General features: G+C 38.7%; 1 protein-coding gene across 3 annotated transcripts in view; it reads left to right on the top strand.

The window, feature by feature from the left end:
• Positions 1-14,713, top strand: part of HECW1 (HECT, C2 and WW domain containing E3 ubiquitin protein ligase 1) — a 354,103-nt gene that overhangs the window by 68,957 nt on the left and 270,433 nt on the right. For 2 of the 3 annotated variants that reach the window (XM_038392644.2, XM_043508692.1), the window contains exon 2: positions 12,862-12,919. The exons of the other annotated variant lie outside the window; for it this stretch is intronic. In XM_038392644.2, coding sequence (XP_038248572.1) covers positions 12,893-12,919 — 27 coding nt within the window. In that variant the 5' untranslated portion in view covers positions 12,862-12,892. The remainder of the gene's footprint in view (positions 1-12,861; positions 12,920-14,713) is intronic. 3 annotated transcript variants of the gene reach the window in all.

Genomic DNA, 14,713 nt, shown 5'->3' with positions numbered 1-14,713 from the left:
TTAGCATGAAAATGCTCATTTTATACATCTTGGTTCTCACTGGGATATTCATATATGCAGTAACTTAGTTGGATATCCAAATGCATATTTGAAAATTAGGTTCACAGTTAAAACAAACTTGTATGATTCTGCTTTATAAACATTAGAACTTCTGGGGCCTGATAAAACTCCCAGTGACTTCAGTGATAGCAGATTATGTCTGAAGAAGATAATGGCAGAATGCTAGCTTCCATATTCAAAAATGGATACAACTTATAAAAGACCCCTATTGATTTTTAATGGATTTTGGATTAGGTCCCGAATGAGTTGGTGCAGAGAGAGAACCCTAAATCTTTAGTGGGGAGGCTAAGGAGTACTCTCAAAGTTTCTTTGGTGTGTACATGTAACTCCCACTACTTTCAGTAGGAGCCAAGTGTGCTTACTAAGGGACAGTTCACCACCCCACCTCCCATATTCAGAGGGGAAGCAGTGTTAGTTTGTATCCACAAAAACAATGAGGAGTCCAGTAGCACCTTAAAGACTAACACATTTATTTGGGCATAAGCTTTCGTGGGTAAAAAACCCACTTCTTCAGATGCATGGAGTGAAAATTATAGATACAGGCATAAATATATATTGGCACATGAAGAGAAGATTCTATATTGTGTAACTCTTATTAATGTCAATGGAAACTGCACACACAAATCAGTAGTATAACAGACCACTTATTAGCATATCTGCCAAAAGCCAGGCATGTTTTTTCAACACTGGATGTACAAATAGCCGCCTGTGATCTTTTATTTTCTGGATCTCAAATCAGACTCAAGGAGTTCTAAAACTTAGTCTAGACTTATCAGCCCTATACTTCAGAAGTCACCTGTGCTATCTTGTGCAGATAAACCATGGTCTTAACAAAAACAAGACTCCCTCATCTAAAAACAAAAAAGAAGTGGTGGATAGAAAATATTTGTATCTATAGTAACTGGAAGGCAGTATCTCACATCAGTAGAAATATGTTAGATTCAGTCCTGTGCTCACCTACTCATGTTTCATTTGTTAACCCTGCTGTCAACTTTACCTTTTGATGTTTTTTGTGATATTGGATCGTGTTTTTGTGCACTGCATCTTTGTACATGGATTACTTTGAATTTTCATCAAACCTACAATTCAAAAAATTAAAAAGAATTGGATGGCTAAATCTATTGTGCCTTACTTAGAGATGAGAGAGAACAGATGATCTTAAAAACAGTTGGTAAATTTAAGAACTCTTTTCACATCATTGGAAAATGCAAGTTGCCTAACCACAAAGCAAAACATTTCTTTCTTCTGGGCTAGTTCAAGTAAATCTGAGCTTTTCTGCAAAGCCTTTCTATTGGGCCCCCAGTTGCAAAGCCAATATTCATTGTATGACATTCTTCCCATCACCTGCCCCAGAGAATTATGTGAAGTTAGTTTAAAAGGTTCAGTCTGATGGGGAATGGATTTAGAATGGATAATATATGCGGAACAGACTGGTGTGTTTGTAGAAGGAGTTAGCATCCTGACTCGCAGAGATGGTGGCTGCTGAGTACCTACCTATTTCACTGAAGTCAATAAGAGCAGTTGATGTTCAACACTTCTGAAAATCAGGCCAAGGGGGAATACTGGATAAAGACTTTCAAGTAAACAAGGGTGTGTGGTGGTGGGTGGGTGGGTGGGTGGCATGTGATATACCCCAACCAGGGCCGCAAAAAGGTAGAGGCAGCCTGATTCCCAGCAGGTCCAAGTTATTAACTCCTCCTCAGGGAATTTCTATACTGCAATTAAACATGCTTGGCTGGCCTGTGTCAGCTGACTCAGGCTCCGGGGGCTTGGGTTGCAGGGCTGTAAAACTGCAGTGTAAGTGTCTGGGCTTGGGTGTTTAATTGCAGTGTAGACATACCCCTAGAGGCCCAAGTTATTACCACCACCAATCAGTCAGAAGAAAACAGTTTGTACTACGCACCATGTGGTACTAAAGCATCAGCAGAAAATGTCACACTAGTAACTTAACTGATCCCTGGGAACATTAAGAACCAGAGGTCTCCTGTACCTGTCTGAATCAGCCTCCCTCCCTTTTAAAAAATTTAAATTGTCTTTTTGTGGGAAATTACCATTCAGGGGAATTGCTGGGTTGACAAGCCTAGAAAGTGAAGTTCTTTGTTTATCCACAGAACAGGTTTGGCCATGGTAGCCCGTGTATAAACTTCATGATCTGATTTTTTCCAACACTTTCATCAGCCCCCAGAGCACCCTTGTTTATCTTTATAATCTGAATTCCACCACAGAATCATCTAGCTTGGATTCCTATACTTTTTTAAAAAGACACTAATTGATTGATAAGTTAATCACATCCTACTGTATTCTACTTTCTAAAGTGTTCATGAAAGCCCAAGTCAATATATTTTGGCATTCACAACCAGAGTAATTTAAACTCTTTTGATACTAAATTAATTTTCTATAACAATTAAGTATGTACTAGATATGGGCAAAAATAAAGATGGTTTTGGATTTGCAAAGCCTCGTTAGCTGATATTGGTTTTGCAAATCCCAAATCAGGGTAGTTCGGATCTGGGTCCCATTGTGTCTGTGTGATCCATTTTATCTAACCTATCCACAATATTTCTAGAGTGCAGAAACTTATTGTAGCTTATCCAGTTGCCCACAGTTTGGGTGGGTCAGTTGTTAAATAAATAGTTCCAGTGCTGGCTAATCTTCAGTAATGATCATATCTTGTGTTTAGGATTTTAGAACAGGACAATTATTTTTTTTAAACCTCCTCCCCTTCCTCTGCTGTGAATCTAGATGGACCCATCATCTTACTGCACTTCAGGAGGACACAATGGTATTCACTCCAAATGGACACTAATCCACTTCATAGAAAATTGCTATTTTTACCCTATTACTGTAACAACGGTGGGGGAGCGGGGAAGGTCCCAATCCTACAAATGCTTATGCACATGCTTAAGAAAATTGGTGAAGGTAACATTTGCCAAACTGCTCTCAGTCTTAAGCATTTTGTTCAAAATATGAGCAAAAGTTCGCGTCAGTCCTTATGATATTGAAACAGTTCATGTATCCATAGGCAAGTCTATCCTTTTAGAAAGAAGCCATAAGCTACTTCTGTGTCATGGGGCTACTTACTTTGTTGTGTCTACTGTCCAAGCAGCATAGACATAACACATGAATTTTAACTCCTAATAGATGGATTAATTAGGTAAGATTATTTAAATTTATGTTCCATCAGAAGAAACCCCTAAATAGCGTAAATATTTTCCTTGAAGAAGGCCTTGAAATATAGGACTTCAAGTGGATGTAATGCATTTTGGGGAAATCTTTATTTCTCAGTACTAAATTTAGGTTGTGCTACTAGAACCTGTATTGGCTCTTCTTGTACAGCCTATTTTTAAAAGTGGGTGAGGGAGTTATACATCAGTGACAGAATTTTTCTCTGGGATGAAACTTCACATAAAAAGTTTATCCTGGCTTGACTAATTGTATTTATTATCAGTTGATTTGATCATTTGAATGTATTAGTACTTAGAATTTATATAGTGCTTTAGAGCCTCAAAGCTCTCTCTAAAGTTTAATCTTCATTACACCTAGAGCTAAACGAAAATCAGCAGATGCAGTTTAATGTCAAACTGACTCAAAATGAAACTTTTTGTTCAGTTCAACACACCGAAAGTTTTCAATTTCGGTCAAACTGACCTGAAACAAAAAAAAAAGTTTTAATTTTCCCCACTGAAAATAAAAGAAAATGACAAAATTGACATTTTTACTTGGCAAATTTTGACTTTGTAGAAACTGCATTTTCCAATGAAAAATAATTTTGACAGAAAATTCCTGACTAGATCTAAAAACATCCCTATAAGATAGAGAAGTCTGTGTCATTCTCTCCATTATGTAGATTGGAAATGTGAGGCAGAGAGGTTACTATTTTTATTCTTATTGTTATTGTATTAAACATCACTTATCATACATAGCATCTTTGAAAAATACAAACATTTAGGGGTGAATTCAGCCCTGTATTGCTGACCGTGAAAGTCTCTGTAGCATGAAAATGTAAACTGGGGGCTGGATGTGAGGAATACATGGGCAGGATATCATGGGCTATAAATCAGGACAGAATTTGGCTAACATCCCAATTCCATAGCACAATTGTCTTTCACATAAACAGTAAAGAAAATTTAAGCTTCTCTAGATTTTTCTTTTATTTACAGTGGGCAGAGGTGGCACTGGGTTGTCAATCTTTCACATCCACTAAGGATGTTCTTTGGGATGTGTTACAATAATTCAGAGAGCTTTTTTATGCAGGACAGAGTGGAGGCAACCAGTCAGCTGAGATTCCCGGTGTGGTACTTTTTCCCCACCATAGGGCTTCCTTTTTTTGGAAGTATTTGTTCATTTTTGTATCATCCTTTAATATCAACCATACTCAAGCTGTCTTGAAGAAGTGAATGGAGCAACCCAAGTGATATCAACTTCTAGTGTTTACTGTGCTACAAACCTAGACAATGTGTTTATAAGAGTGTCAGAAACCAGTGAACAAAATTATCATGTCACAACGTTGAGCAGAGAATCTTGTAAAATCCTTTGAAATAGACGGTCCAAATTCTGCACTTGGATGTCCAAAATTTAAGAGTTAAAAGTCTAATTTTTTAAACAAATTTTGTTGTTCAGAATTAGAACGTGAATGACCAGTTAAAGGTTTTATTACTCAAAATGGGGCACAAAGTATTTCCATTGAAAGAGTAAGAATGTTAGGTCCTGTCTGCTAAAGTCAGCAGCAGTGAAGTGGTTACATGTCATTACAGTGGGGCTCTGGAAGTGTAAGGGCAAGATTTTGTACAAACAGGAAGCATTCTGAGTGTTTTAGGGATGAGAAATAAACCTTAGCTACAGCAAATTTGGACAGGAGTTTTCTTGCATTTTATCTGTACCGATTAGATGCTTTTCTCTCAATTTCTCTCTCTCTCTCTCTTTGGTAAACAATAAATGTAAACTTGTAGGCTGCAGATACCAATCATAGCACTGAACAAGGGGTATAGTGTGGTCTTTGTGCTGCGAATAGATACTTGGATGTTCTTGTGCCACAGTTCATCAGATAAATTGAGGAGATTGCCAGCTCCAGAGAAATGCAGCAATAATTTATTATACCTGAAGCAGACTGCTTTGCAGGCACACGCTTCCTGCTTTAGTGGCTCATTGCAGTGAGAGAGAAGTAATGGCATTTAGGCAGCACTAAATAAAGTTGTCTATCTTGTACCTTTTCCTCTTTGAAGTCTAATAGCTTTAACATTCTGCTCTAATACAAGATACCGTAGTAGTTTACTATATCACTGTCATACCCCTTATTAGTCCAAGTCTTATTTTCACTGCCCTCGTCTGCACTTGCTGCTCTGACAAACAGTTGGTTGCCCAGACACTCAGAAATTAAAGTTGCAGATACAATATCCAGCTTTTATGGGACTTCAAGATGAGTGATGCAGACATCAGTTCTATTTTTGGATAGGTGGATGTAGTAGTTTAACTAGCATGTTTTTGCTTAATGTATACAGCTTGTTCTGTCTTACGCTCCATTATTTTTTTTGGTAAATATTCAATTTGCTTACAGGCATAAATTTACTATTGATCCTTTATAGTCTACTCGCCAGATTAACTCTCCCCCCACCCCACCCCACCCCGGGCCAGGAGCCAATTAGTTAATTACCTCCCCATGTGCAAAGCATGACTGATTGTGCACTTTCACTAGCGTTGCAGGTGATCGGAGTTAAATCCCATCACAATACCCAATAACATTTATGCATTGATTATGGGATATAGAAGAATTGCACCACTTCCAGCATCTACACACTAGTGATGACTACCAGATATGTGCTTAGCATGAGTCAGCAATGACATTTTTCTAGCCTCTCCCAGAAGTCTATATTCAGACAACCCCATTTAGCATAATTCACATGACCACACTGAAAGTCAAATGGAATCATCTCTGCAAGTGCATCAAGCTCCATGGGCTTGTCATAGTCTCTGTTTTGCTGCTATGTAATCCATTAGTAGTTTTTCCAGAACAGAAATGTATCTGAACAATTTTTTTCCTTGGTAACATAAGTGTCCATGAGCTGCTGGAGTGATTGGGTGCTGTTCATGAAGTCTCCCAGAGCATTTTAAACACAGAAAACATTTTATAATTAGGAGGCAGGGTCTTATTATCTGCATAACTTCATAAAAATAGCACTTAGAAAAACTTTTCTCAAATCAGTTCATTATACAAATATTGACAAATATTTTGATTTATTACATGGTACAAACAAGCTCATGCTGTTGTGTGACTACAGGCTTTTACTATAACCAACAGCAAAAGAGTATGGGAAAATGCATAAAATATATCACCTGGGGCTAAGTATGTCCCAAACTTTCCTAAACAGTACTTTTTTGAGTATTCAGTTGCATTATCAATTATATTTAGTAGATTTCTGCCAATGCTGGTCAAAATTAAATTATGGTTCTACAAGTTTATGGCCCCTTATGTGATTTTATGATTTTTTTGGATTGGATGCCCAATAACATTTAAACATTACATGATATAGAAAAACTGCACCACTTCCAGCCTCTGCATCCACCCTGATGATGACCACCTGACATGGGGTAGCAATTAAATTTTTCTCACTGATGGATTACCCCTTAGTGCCCAAAATGGGTTTAGGCTGGTAGATGTAGGTCACAATTCAGATCCCACCTATTTCAGGAGCAGTTGGGGGCCTGTATTAAAAATTTTTTGTCTCAGTCATCCCGTTTCTGGTAGTCTAATTTCTACTTTACAAGAAAAATCACAACTGGCACTCATTGTCAATCTTTTTGGAAGAGGGGCCAAAGCCTTGAGGCCAAATCTTTAGCTGTTGTAAATTGTGATTGCTCCATTTAAATCAGTGGTCCTATGATAATTTATACCAGTTGAAGACCTGGTATGTGTACACACCCTATCAAGCTAAATGTGGTCTGGGGTCTCTGTCCAGGTCAGCACTGAGGCACACTAGTACAGCAGCGTGGGGAAGCTTGTGCTGCCGTTCTTGTAATTGTTCTGTGGCTAAGCATAGGACTTTTGTTTTCAGGGGTTTCCCTCTGGCTCCTTTCTCCAGCACTAAATTCACACATTAAATACAAAACAAAAAGCAGGCAAATAAAAAAAAACCAGGAGTGTAGATTCTCACAGCAACTCTAATTAAGCCTTTTCCTACATATATAATTCATATTACTATTATTTTAGTTTTTATTGAGAACTGTCAGTGTGCATGGTGTTGTACAAACACAGAAAAAGATATGGTTGCAGCCCAAAGGGATTTTACAATCTAAGACCCACAGACTGAAACCATTGTGTCAGCTGAAGTCATTCATAACTTCAGGTGCACGACATCTCTGAAAATCAGGTCCCAAGTGTAAGTTGAACACCCAGAATATGTGGACATTTTTGAAACTGCAGGCCCACTGACCTCTGTTTCTTAATTTGTAAAATGGGGATAGTTATACTTATCTAGTTGACGTTTGAAATTAGGCTTCTTTATTAATATTTAGAAAGATCTTTCTGATGCTCAGAGGCATACCAGTATTTATAAGTGTACGGTGAATCTTCTGATTGTTCAGGATGAAGCAGATTCTTGGCAGCAACAAAAATACATAGGCCTGGTTGTCGTTTATGAGAAGGCCCAGTTACATCACTCTGAATTACAATTATACCTACATTAAGATCTTTCTATATTGCCAGAGCAGTTTAAAGGTGCATTACTGTAAATAAAAAATCTTTCCCTGTGTAAGGCCCCTATTCTACCGAGTTACCTCTTCTGGTGCCGCTGTTCTTATGGGTTTGACAGCCAGGCCCGGGTTCTTCTGAGTCCTGCCTCCAGCCTCAGCTAAGTGTTTTCTTTGTATTATTCCAATACACAAATACTTGGCGATGCCTCTACCTCCCACACTTCTTCCTGGCAAAAGTACCAGTGGTGCTGCTTGAAAGGAAAACATTCTAACTACTGTCTAACCCAGCCACGGGGCTGATAGACTTCCAGGGAATAACATGGAGACATACAATAAATTAGATAAGGTAATTGTATTCAACAAATGATAAATATTAATTAACAATACAGAGAAATACTCTGGTGCCCAATGCCCAACTTACATCAGAGGGGAATAAGATTGTCATGTCCTGTTGGAATATATACTACTTTGGGGCCCTGGCTGGCTGGTGAGAACTGTGTATTCAGTAGTAGCAGACAGCAAATTATCCCACCACTTTAGGACATAGTCAGTTCATAGGTGTCTTCCAAACAATGTTCCTGATTACCAAACTAAGGGTTGATGCACTCACAAACCCATGATGTGGATGATCCTCAGGTTTAGATCCTGATTCCCTCAGCAGCTGTAAGAGGGGTCTGATAGCCTTGGTCGAGGTCCACACTATCTTATGCTTGTCATGTAGAATTTTTCACTTCCGAAATCATACTGTTTCTGCCTTTGAGGGAATTCAGGGAACAGGCACAGACAATATAAACATAATTCTAAAATCCTAAATCCTTACTTCTTATTCTATAAAACCCCACTGTAGGTCAAAACAAGCAGGAATGCCTGATCTAACAACAGGAATATTTCTTGCTCTGCGGTAACTATTTTATCTAGGGAGCTAAAGGACTAATCTATTCCTAAATTAGTTAAGAGCTTTCCCAACTGAAACCTGTAAAGTGAGAGTTATTATGAACAGGGACCAGAACAAACTTAGGGATAGTGCTGCCAAGTCCTCAGAGGCCAGTTTTCAGGAATTACCCTGTAGGCCTGGGACTACCAACCTCACCAAAAAGCATGTCCTTTCTTCAATAGAGGACTCCTGTCTCTTCTTCCAACATGGCTCTTCTCTTTTCATCAACTCTCCCAGCAGCCTATCCTGAGAACCTTCCTCATTGGTTTGGGTAGCTCTGTTTCTCCAGGCTTAACCTGCCAATCTTCCTCACTTAATCCTTTTCTCTCTCTGCTTCCTCCTTAGAGAAGGAGGCCATCCAGGAACATGCTGCATTAACTCCTCTGAGCTGGCAGAGGCCTCTTCTGCTCGAACTAGCATCTTTCTTCTCTTCCTTTTTTTTATGAGGCAACTGAGCTGCTGAGCCTGCCCTTGGGCATGCTACTTCCTGGGGCAGTGTTCCACTCCCCGGGGTTTCCTTGGAAATCCGCAGTGTCCCTGCCCAAGTGACTGGCACAGAGACACCATGGAAGCCAAAGTAAACCCCATGGAGGGTTACGCTTATATTTCTAGATCTCTGACCATTTTCATTTTGTGAAAATATACTCTCATTGATATCCTCTAGTCTCCATTTTCTGACTGACCAGTTTGACCTGCCTCCACTTCTCCCAACTGAACAGAAAGCCAGTGAAAAGAGGACATATAGCTTCAATCCTGAATAGGCTAAGAGTGTAAATAAGGCAGGATCCTTCCAGTCCTGACCCCACAGTCAGAAGGGATTGAGAGGTACCGGCGTGTTAGAGGCAGAGCAGGAACCATGGGCTCAATAATGGGAGGAATACAACAATCACTCCAGGTGAGCTCGGAGGGAGACTATGTTGGGGAATTTGGGGTGGGAGGAAGAATCTGTCTTGGAAAACTCAAAATGTTGGTGGATCCAGACTCATTTAAACCTAAATTCATCCCTGTGTAGGTCTAGATATCACCTTTCCCCCCCAACATGCTGTAGCACTGCTAAAGCCTGAGGATGGGTAGATCCATGCCTTCTCTCTTGAAGAGCAAATGAGCCTGTAAACCTTTACATATGCATATAGGATCCAGAAGGAGATAGGCTGCTGGAATGCAACACTGTCGCACACCATCTAATGGGGCTTTGGAGACAGGGGTCTTAGTAATACCAAAAGTAACTATGACAATGAAAGACATTTTCTTTCCATCCAAAATCAGACAGGGTAAACATTTTGGACATGAGAACTTATCATATCTCATCAAGAACAAAGAGCTGCATACCATGGCATACCAATTGCAGTAGCTTGCACGCACCATGTAGTGTTGACAATAACATATATCAGTTTGCTCTGGTAAAGGCTTCTTCCCCTTTCAGCATTAGACACATGTAAGCACTTGGCTCAGAGACATTTTGAGGGGTCGGGGAAGAGAGTTGATTAATTTTAAGACCTCAAGATCAGATTATCTATTGCAGCTAAGATCTGCACAGCACAGTAGGGAGATGGGGTGTCAGGGAGAGGGTTATGCATCCTGGATTCTTTGTCCAGCTTCACCCGCACCTTGGCTCTGACTTAGGTTAGACTGAACAATCTAAGGTCTATTTCCTGCAAGGAATATAGCCAGCAAAACTCATATAGGAGGAGCATGGATAGTGAATATGCATTCTTTCTATTTTCTATAAGATCTGTCGAAGTCTGATTAATATAGGAGAACAGTGCTTGCTTTCTTTTTAACCTTCACCATAGATAACGGAAATTCAGTGGTTTTCTGCATGTAGAAAATACTGTTGTCACTCGGCCAGCCAACAGCAGGGGCCCAATCCTACACAGTGCTATGTACACTCAGCGCCCATTAACTTAATCCACATGCAGCTTTTTGCAGGACTGGTCCTATACAAGGTGTACATCATTTATAGGCCAGGTTATGGCTCATCCTACATGCCATGAGAAGTTAGTAAAGGGAATAGTCCTCTCCTCCCCTTTACTGTCTTGCACCAGTGCTATCCGTGCGAGAGGGGTAGCAGGGTCCACAGAGAGGCTACAGCCCTCCTCACACAGGTGGGTGGGAGGGGGAAAAGATGGAACAGAGTCATGATTCTGCCCCCTTCCATGTTCTTGGCGGTGAAGCTATGCTGGTATTTCAGGGAGTATACACTGTGCTAAGAATAGACCTAATGTAATTTTTTTCCTCCCCAGAGCAGTGTGGATATCTCCCTCCCAGGCTGCCGCAGGGCCAGCACACCAATACACCGCACTACCTAGGGACAAGATTGTAATGTCTCAGTCTAGCCCTGTATTAATATTATCTTTAATAATTTATATTAGAGTTGTGCCCCCCAAATGTGTTAGATGTTGTACAGGCACATAAGAAAACACTGTCCTCGCCCTGAAAAGTTTCCAAACTAGAAAGAAAGACAAGGTGGGGAAAAGGGATGAACCACACAAGCATAGTAGAAGTGTACCTCTCAGGATGCCAGAGTCCAAATGTGGGATGCAGTGTGTGACAAAGACCCAAAATGAGGGCCACAAAAATTATGCATGCAGGAAACTTAAAATACTGTGGGATTCACTCCTTTGGGGTGATAAATATATCTCTCTCTAAGTTTGGGGGTCATCCTACTCTATTTCCTTTCTAAATAATGTTCCTCAATAAAAGAGAGAGAACACAAAATTTGTATGGAATGTATGTAACTTTGGGACTAAACTGAGTTCCATCCCTCAAAATGAAAGGCATTTGAGAAGGGTGGTCAATATCTGTTCTTTTTATTTTATTTTATCTCTTGTATTTGATGTATTTTATATATTTTGCAGGTAGTGTTTTTTAATATAGGTGGAATGTAATCAAATGAAATTATTTTATAATTAAGAATGTCTGACGACTGTAGTTTTCCTGCTGAATTCTTATTTTTTCCATCTGTTTTCCTTGTCTTGTTCATTTTTGTGATTTGTTGAATTAACATTTTTATGGTGGTACATTTGGTGTGCCAAGGTTCTTTTGTTCATGCTGTTATGAAATTTCTACCTATGCAAGCTTTCTGAGTCATTCTTGAGCACCTGAGGAAAAGTAGGGATAAGTATGAATTTTAGTTTGCAGGGTGACAGACTCAAGAGATGCCCAGATTAAAGAGTTATGGGAGATTATCATCATCTTTTTGTGTGAGGATGTTTCAAGATGTCTAAATGTTTCTATGATAATAAAATGAAGAAACTATAAAAAAGCAAGAGAAACAGAGGGGATCGATTAAAGTTGCAAAATTAAATGTAATGGCTATTACTAAGTATTAAATATAGGTTGAATTAAAATGTTACTAATTTTCTTGTACTGTGGGTTCTTGAAAGTTATATTTATTTTATTGGGAGATATTCTGCAATCCTTAGGAATTTTGCCTGAGTAATGACAGCTGGATTTGGCCCATGGTATGACTAAGGCTTTACATTTTAGTATTTCATGATTATTTCTCTCTGAAGTTTTCCTAAGATTCAAGTGAATAGTTTGTTATAGTTTATAGGAAAAGCAGAGGTTCCTCATCTCTACTCGATATTGGACAAAGTATAAGCAGAGAACACAGCTGTGATTTTTTACCTTTGAATTGTGTTTGATACTAGGTCAATGAAAGTACAGAGCACTGAAATTAGCTTCCTTTGCAATAGAAACTCACCTGGTACCACCACTACAAATACATTGGTGGTTTAAATGGAAATCTGGTTGACTGTTGTCAATCGAAACTCTTTCAATCTGACCAATTTCTTATGATGATGCCTAAAGAGCCGATACTAGTCTCTGTTTGTCATATCTGAGCTGGATGTTTTGTTTCATTTCCCTTTTGGGCTAAATGAAATCTGATGCTTAATCTTCGATAGTCTGAAAAGTTTATTTTACTTAATTAAAATAATTTTTAAAAGCATAATTCAGTGTTGTAGCATCCAAGTCTCCTGTATCATAATAATATCCCTTGGTAGAAAAGAATGTAAAGTTAACATATGAATTACTCAGTATCAAAAATTTAAGTAAATAAATTAAATGTTGGCATATGCAAGATCTATTTTGGTAGAAAACACAATGTTCTGTATTTTATATCACTAATGTTGGTTTTGGGATACATGCTGAGTTAACCTCATTGAACTTTTCCCCAGGAATTGATGCGCTTACAATTGCCGGGTCATTATGCTGCTCCACCTGTGTAGTGTTAAGGTCAGTGTGTTTTTCTGATTATAAAAACCATCCATACCATTCCATTATAAATTCACTACCATTCATAATGGAATGCGCCATAGCTCAGAGCTAGTTGCAGCTGCCCCCGGTATACATTTAGATATCAAACAAATGCAGTTTAGGCAATTTGAGATCCTTTTACAGCTAAACCTGACAATGATTCATTTGAAGTAATCTTCTTTACATATTAAGTTCCCATACAAACTTTTTTTTAACAAGCCCTGCACAGGTATATTAATTTTATTCAACCATGCCATGGTAACCATTACAAGATGATCACAAGGAAGTCCTGGGAGCAGCAGGCAACTTAACATTGCAGGTTTCAGAGTAACAGCCGTGTTAGTCTGTATTCGCAAAAAAGAAATGGAGTAGTTGTGGCACCTTAGAGACTAACAAATTTATTTAACATTTTAACATTGCAGTTGCTCACATTCATACTTAAACAAAACACTGAATGCATCAGCCACTCACAGTCATGGGGCATTTTCTGAAATTCACAGATTTTACTCTTGAATTCATTCAAAGTCATCAAAACACAAATATCAGTCATCACAGTATTTACATGATGTGAAACTCAAAAGTATATGACTGACACTAGCTGTATAATAGTTGAATCTGTGAGATGCTAAGCATGCAGTAACATACTGTTATTGTATTATACACCTTTCTGAACAGCTTGTGTTTTCTAAAGTGCTATACGTTCATAAAAAGAGCCAGAATGTGTGCAAGTGCCTTGCTAATATTATTTCCATCACTGAAATAAGCGCAGTCTTGAGTTAGTTACCTTTACATTTTTCTTTGCTGCTGAATCCACAGAATAACTTGAATTTCTGGAAAATACAAAATACTGCCTTATATGTAACCAGGTCATTATGTTCTTCCAATTTCATGGGGACCTGTTCTCTATGCATTGAATTTTGCAATTTATGGTAGTCAATAAAGGCCTTAGACATTAATTATCTTGCTGGGGGATATTTGGTGCTTGTTCTGTGTGCAAATTAGATGAAGCTCTAATTGCTGAGGAAATATAAGCAGCCATCATAATGACTGGTATCTTTATGTAAATATTGTATAGTACTCATGATTTGAACTCCCTGTAGGTGTAAATATAGTGGGATTCTGACTATGTGCTTCTACAGCATTTGTAATACTGACAAAGTGAGAAGGAAGATGCAATTAGTTTTAGGAGTTAAAATAAATGGATTTTTTTTCAAATGGAGAGAATCAGATAGGAGAGATTCTTTAATAACTAAAAGATACAAAAGTAATGTGTAATTACTGTAAGCCAGTAAGAGAATGTGGGTACATTTATAAGAATTTAAAAACAATAAACATCTCTTGAACACAAGAAAGACCCATCTGCAGGGTTATCAACTCTTATCCATTGGTGATAATACAGGCTTTCCAGAAAGTGATCCTGAAAACAGAGAAACAGATTGCACAACTGCATCTTTCACTGCCTCCTAATATCTTTGCAAACTTGTGCAGACCCAAGGAGTGACTCCTAGAGCTCAGGGTTCACCACCAAGAAGCCTGCCACCTGTCCCCAGGAGTTCTACTTTAGGGATAGATAGCAAGAGCATTCCAGTAACTCATAACAGATATGTTGGGGCAGAGTGGTAGATGGAGTCTTTGAGGCATAGTGGTCATAAACCATTCAGGGGTTTATACTTGATAACCGACAGCTTAGATTGCACAAGAAGGGAATTGGGAGCTTGTGCAGAGCCCAGAACTCATGTGTTGCATGATCATGTCAGCTTGTCACATTTAATA

This window comes from Dermochelys coriacea, chromosome 2 (genome assembly GCF_009764565.3).
Source record: "Dermochelys coriacea isolate rDerCor1 chromosome 2, rDerCor1.pri.v4, whole genome shotgun sequence".
NCBI lineage: Eukaryota > Metazoa > Chordata > Testudines > Dermochelyidae > Dermochelys > Dermochelys coriacea.
Note: the sequence above shows the minus strand (reverse complement) of the source record. Positions and strands in the feature narration are given on the sequence as shown.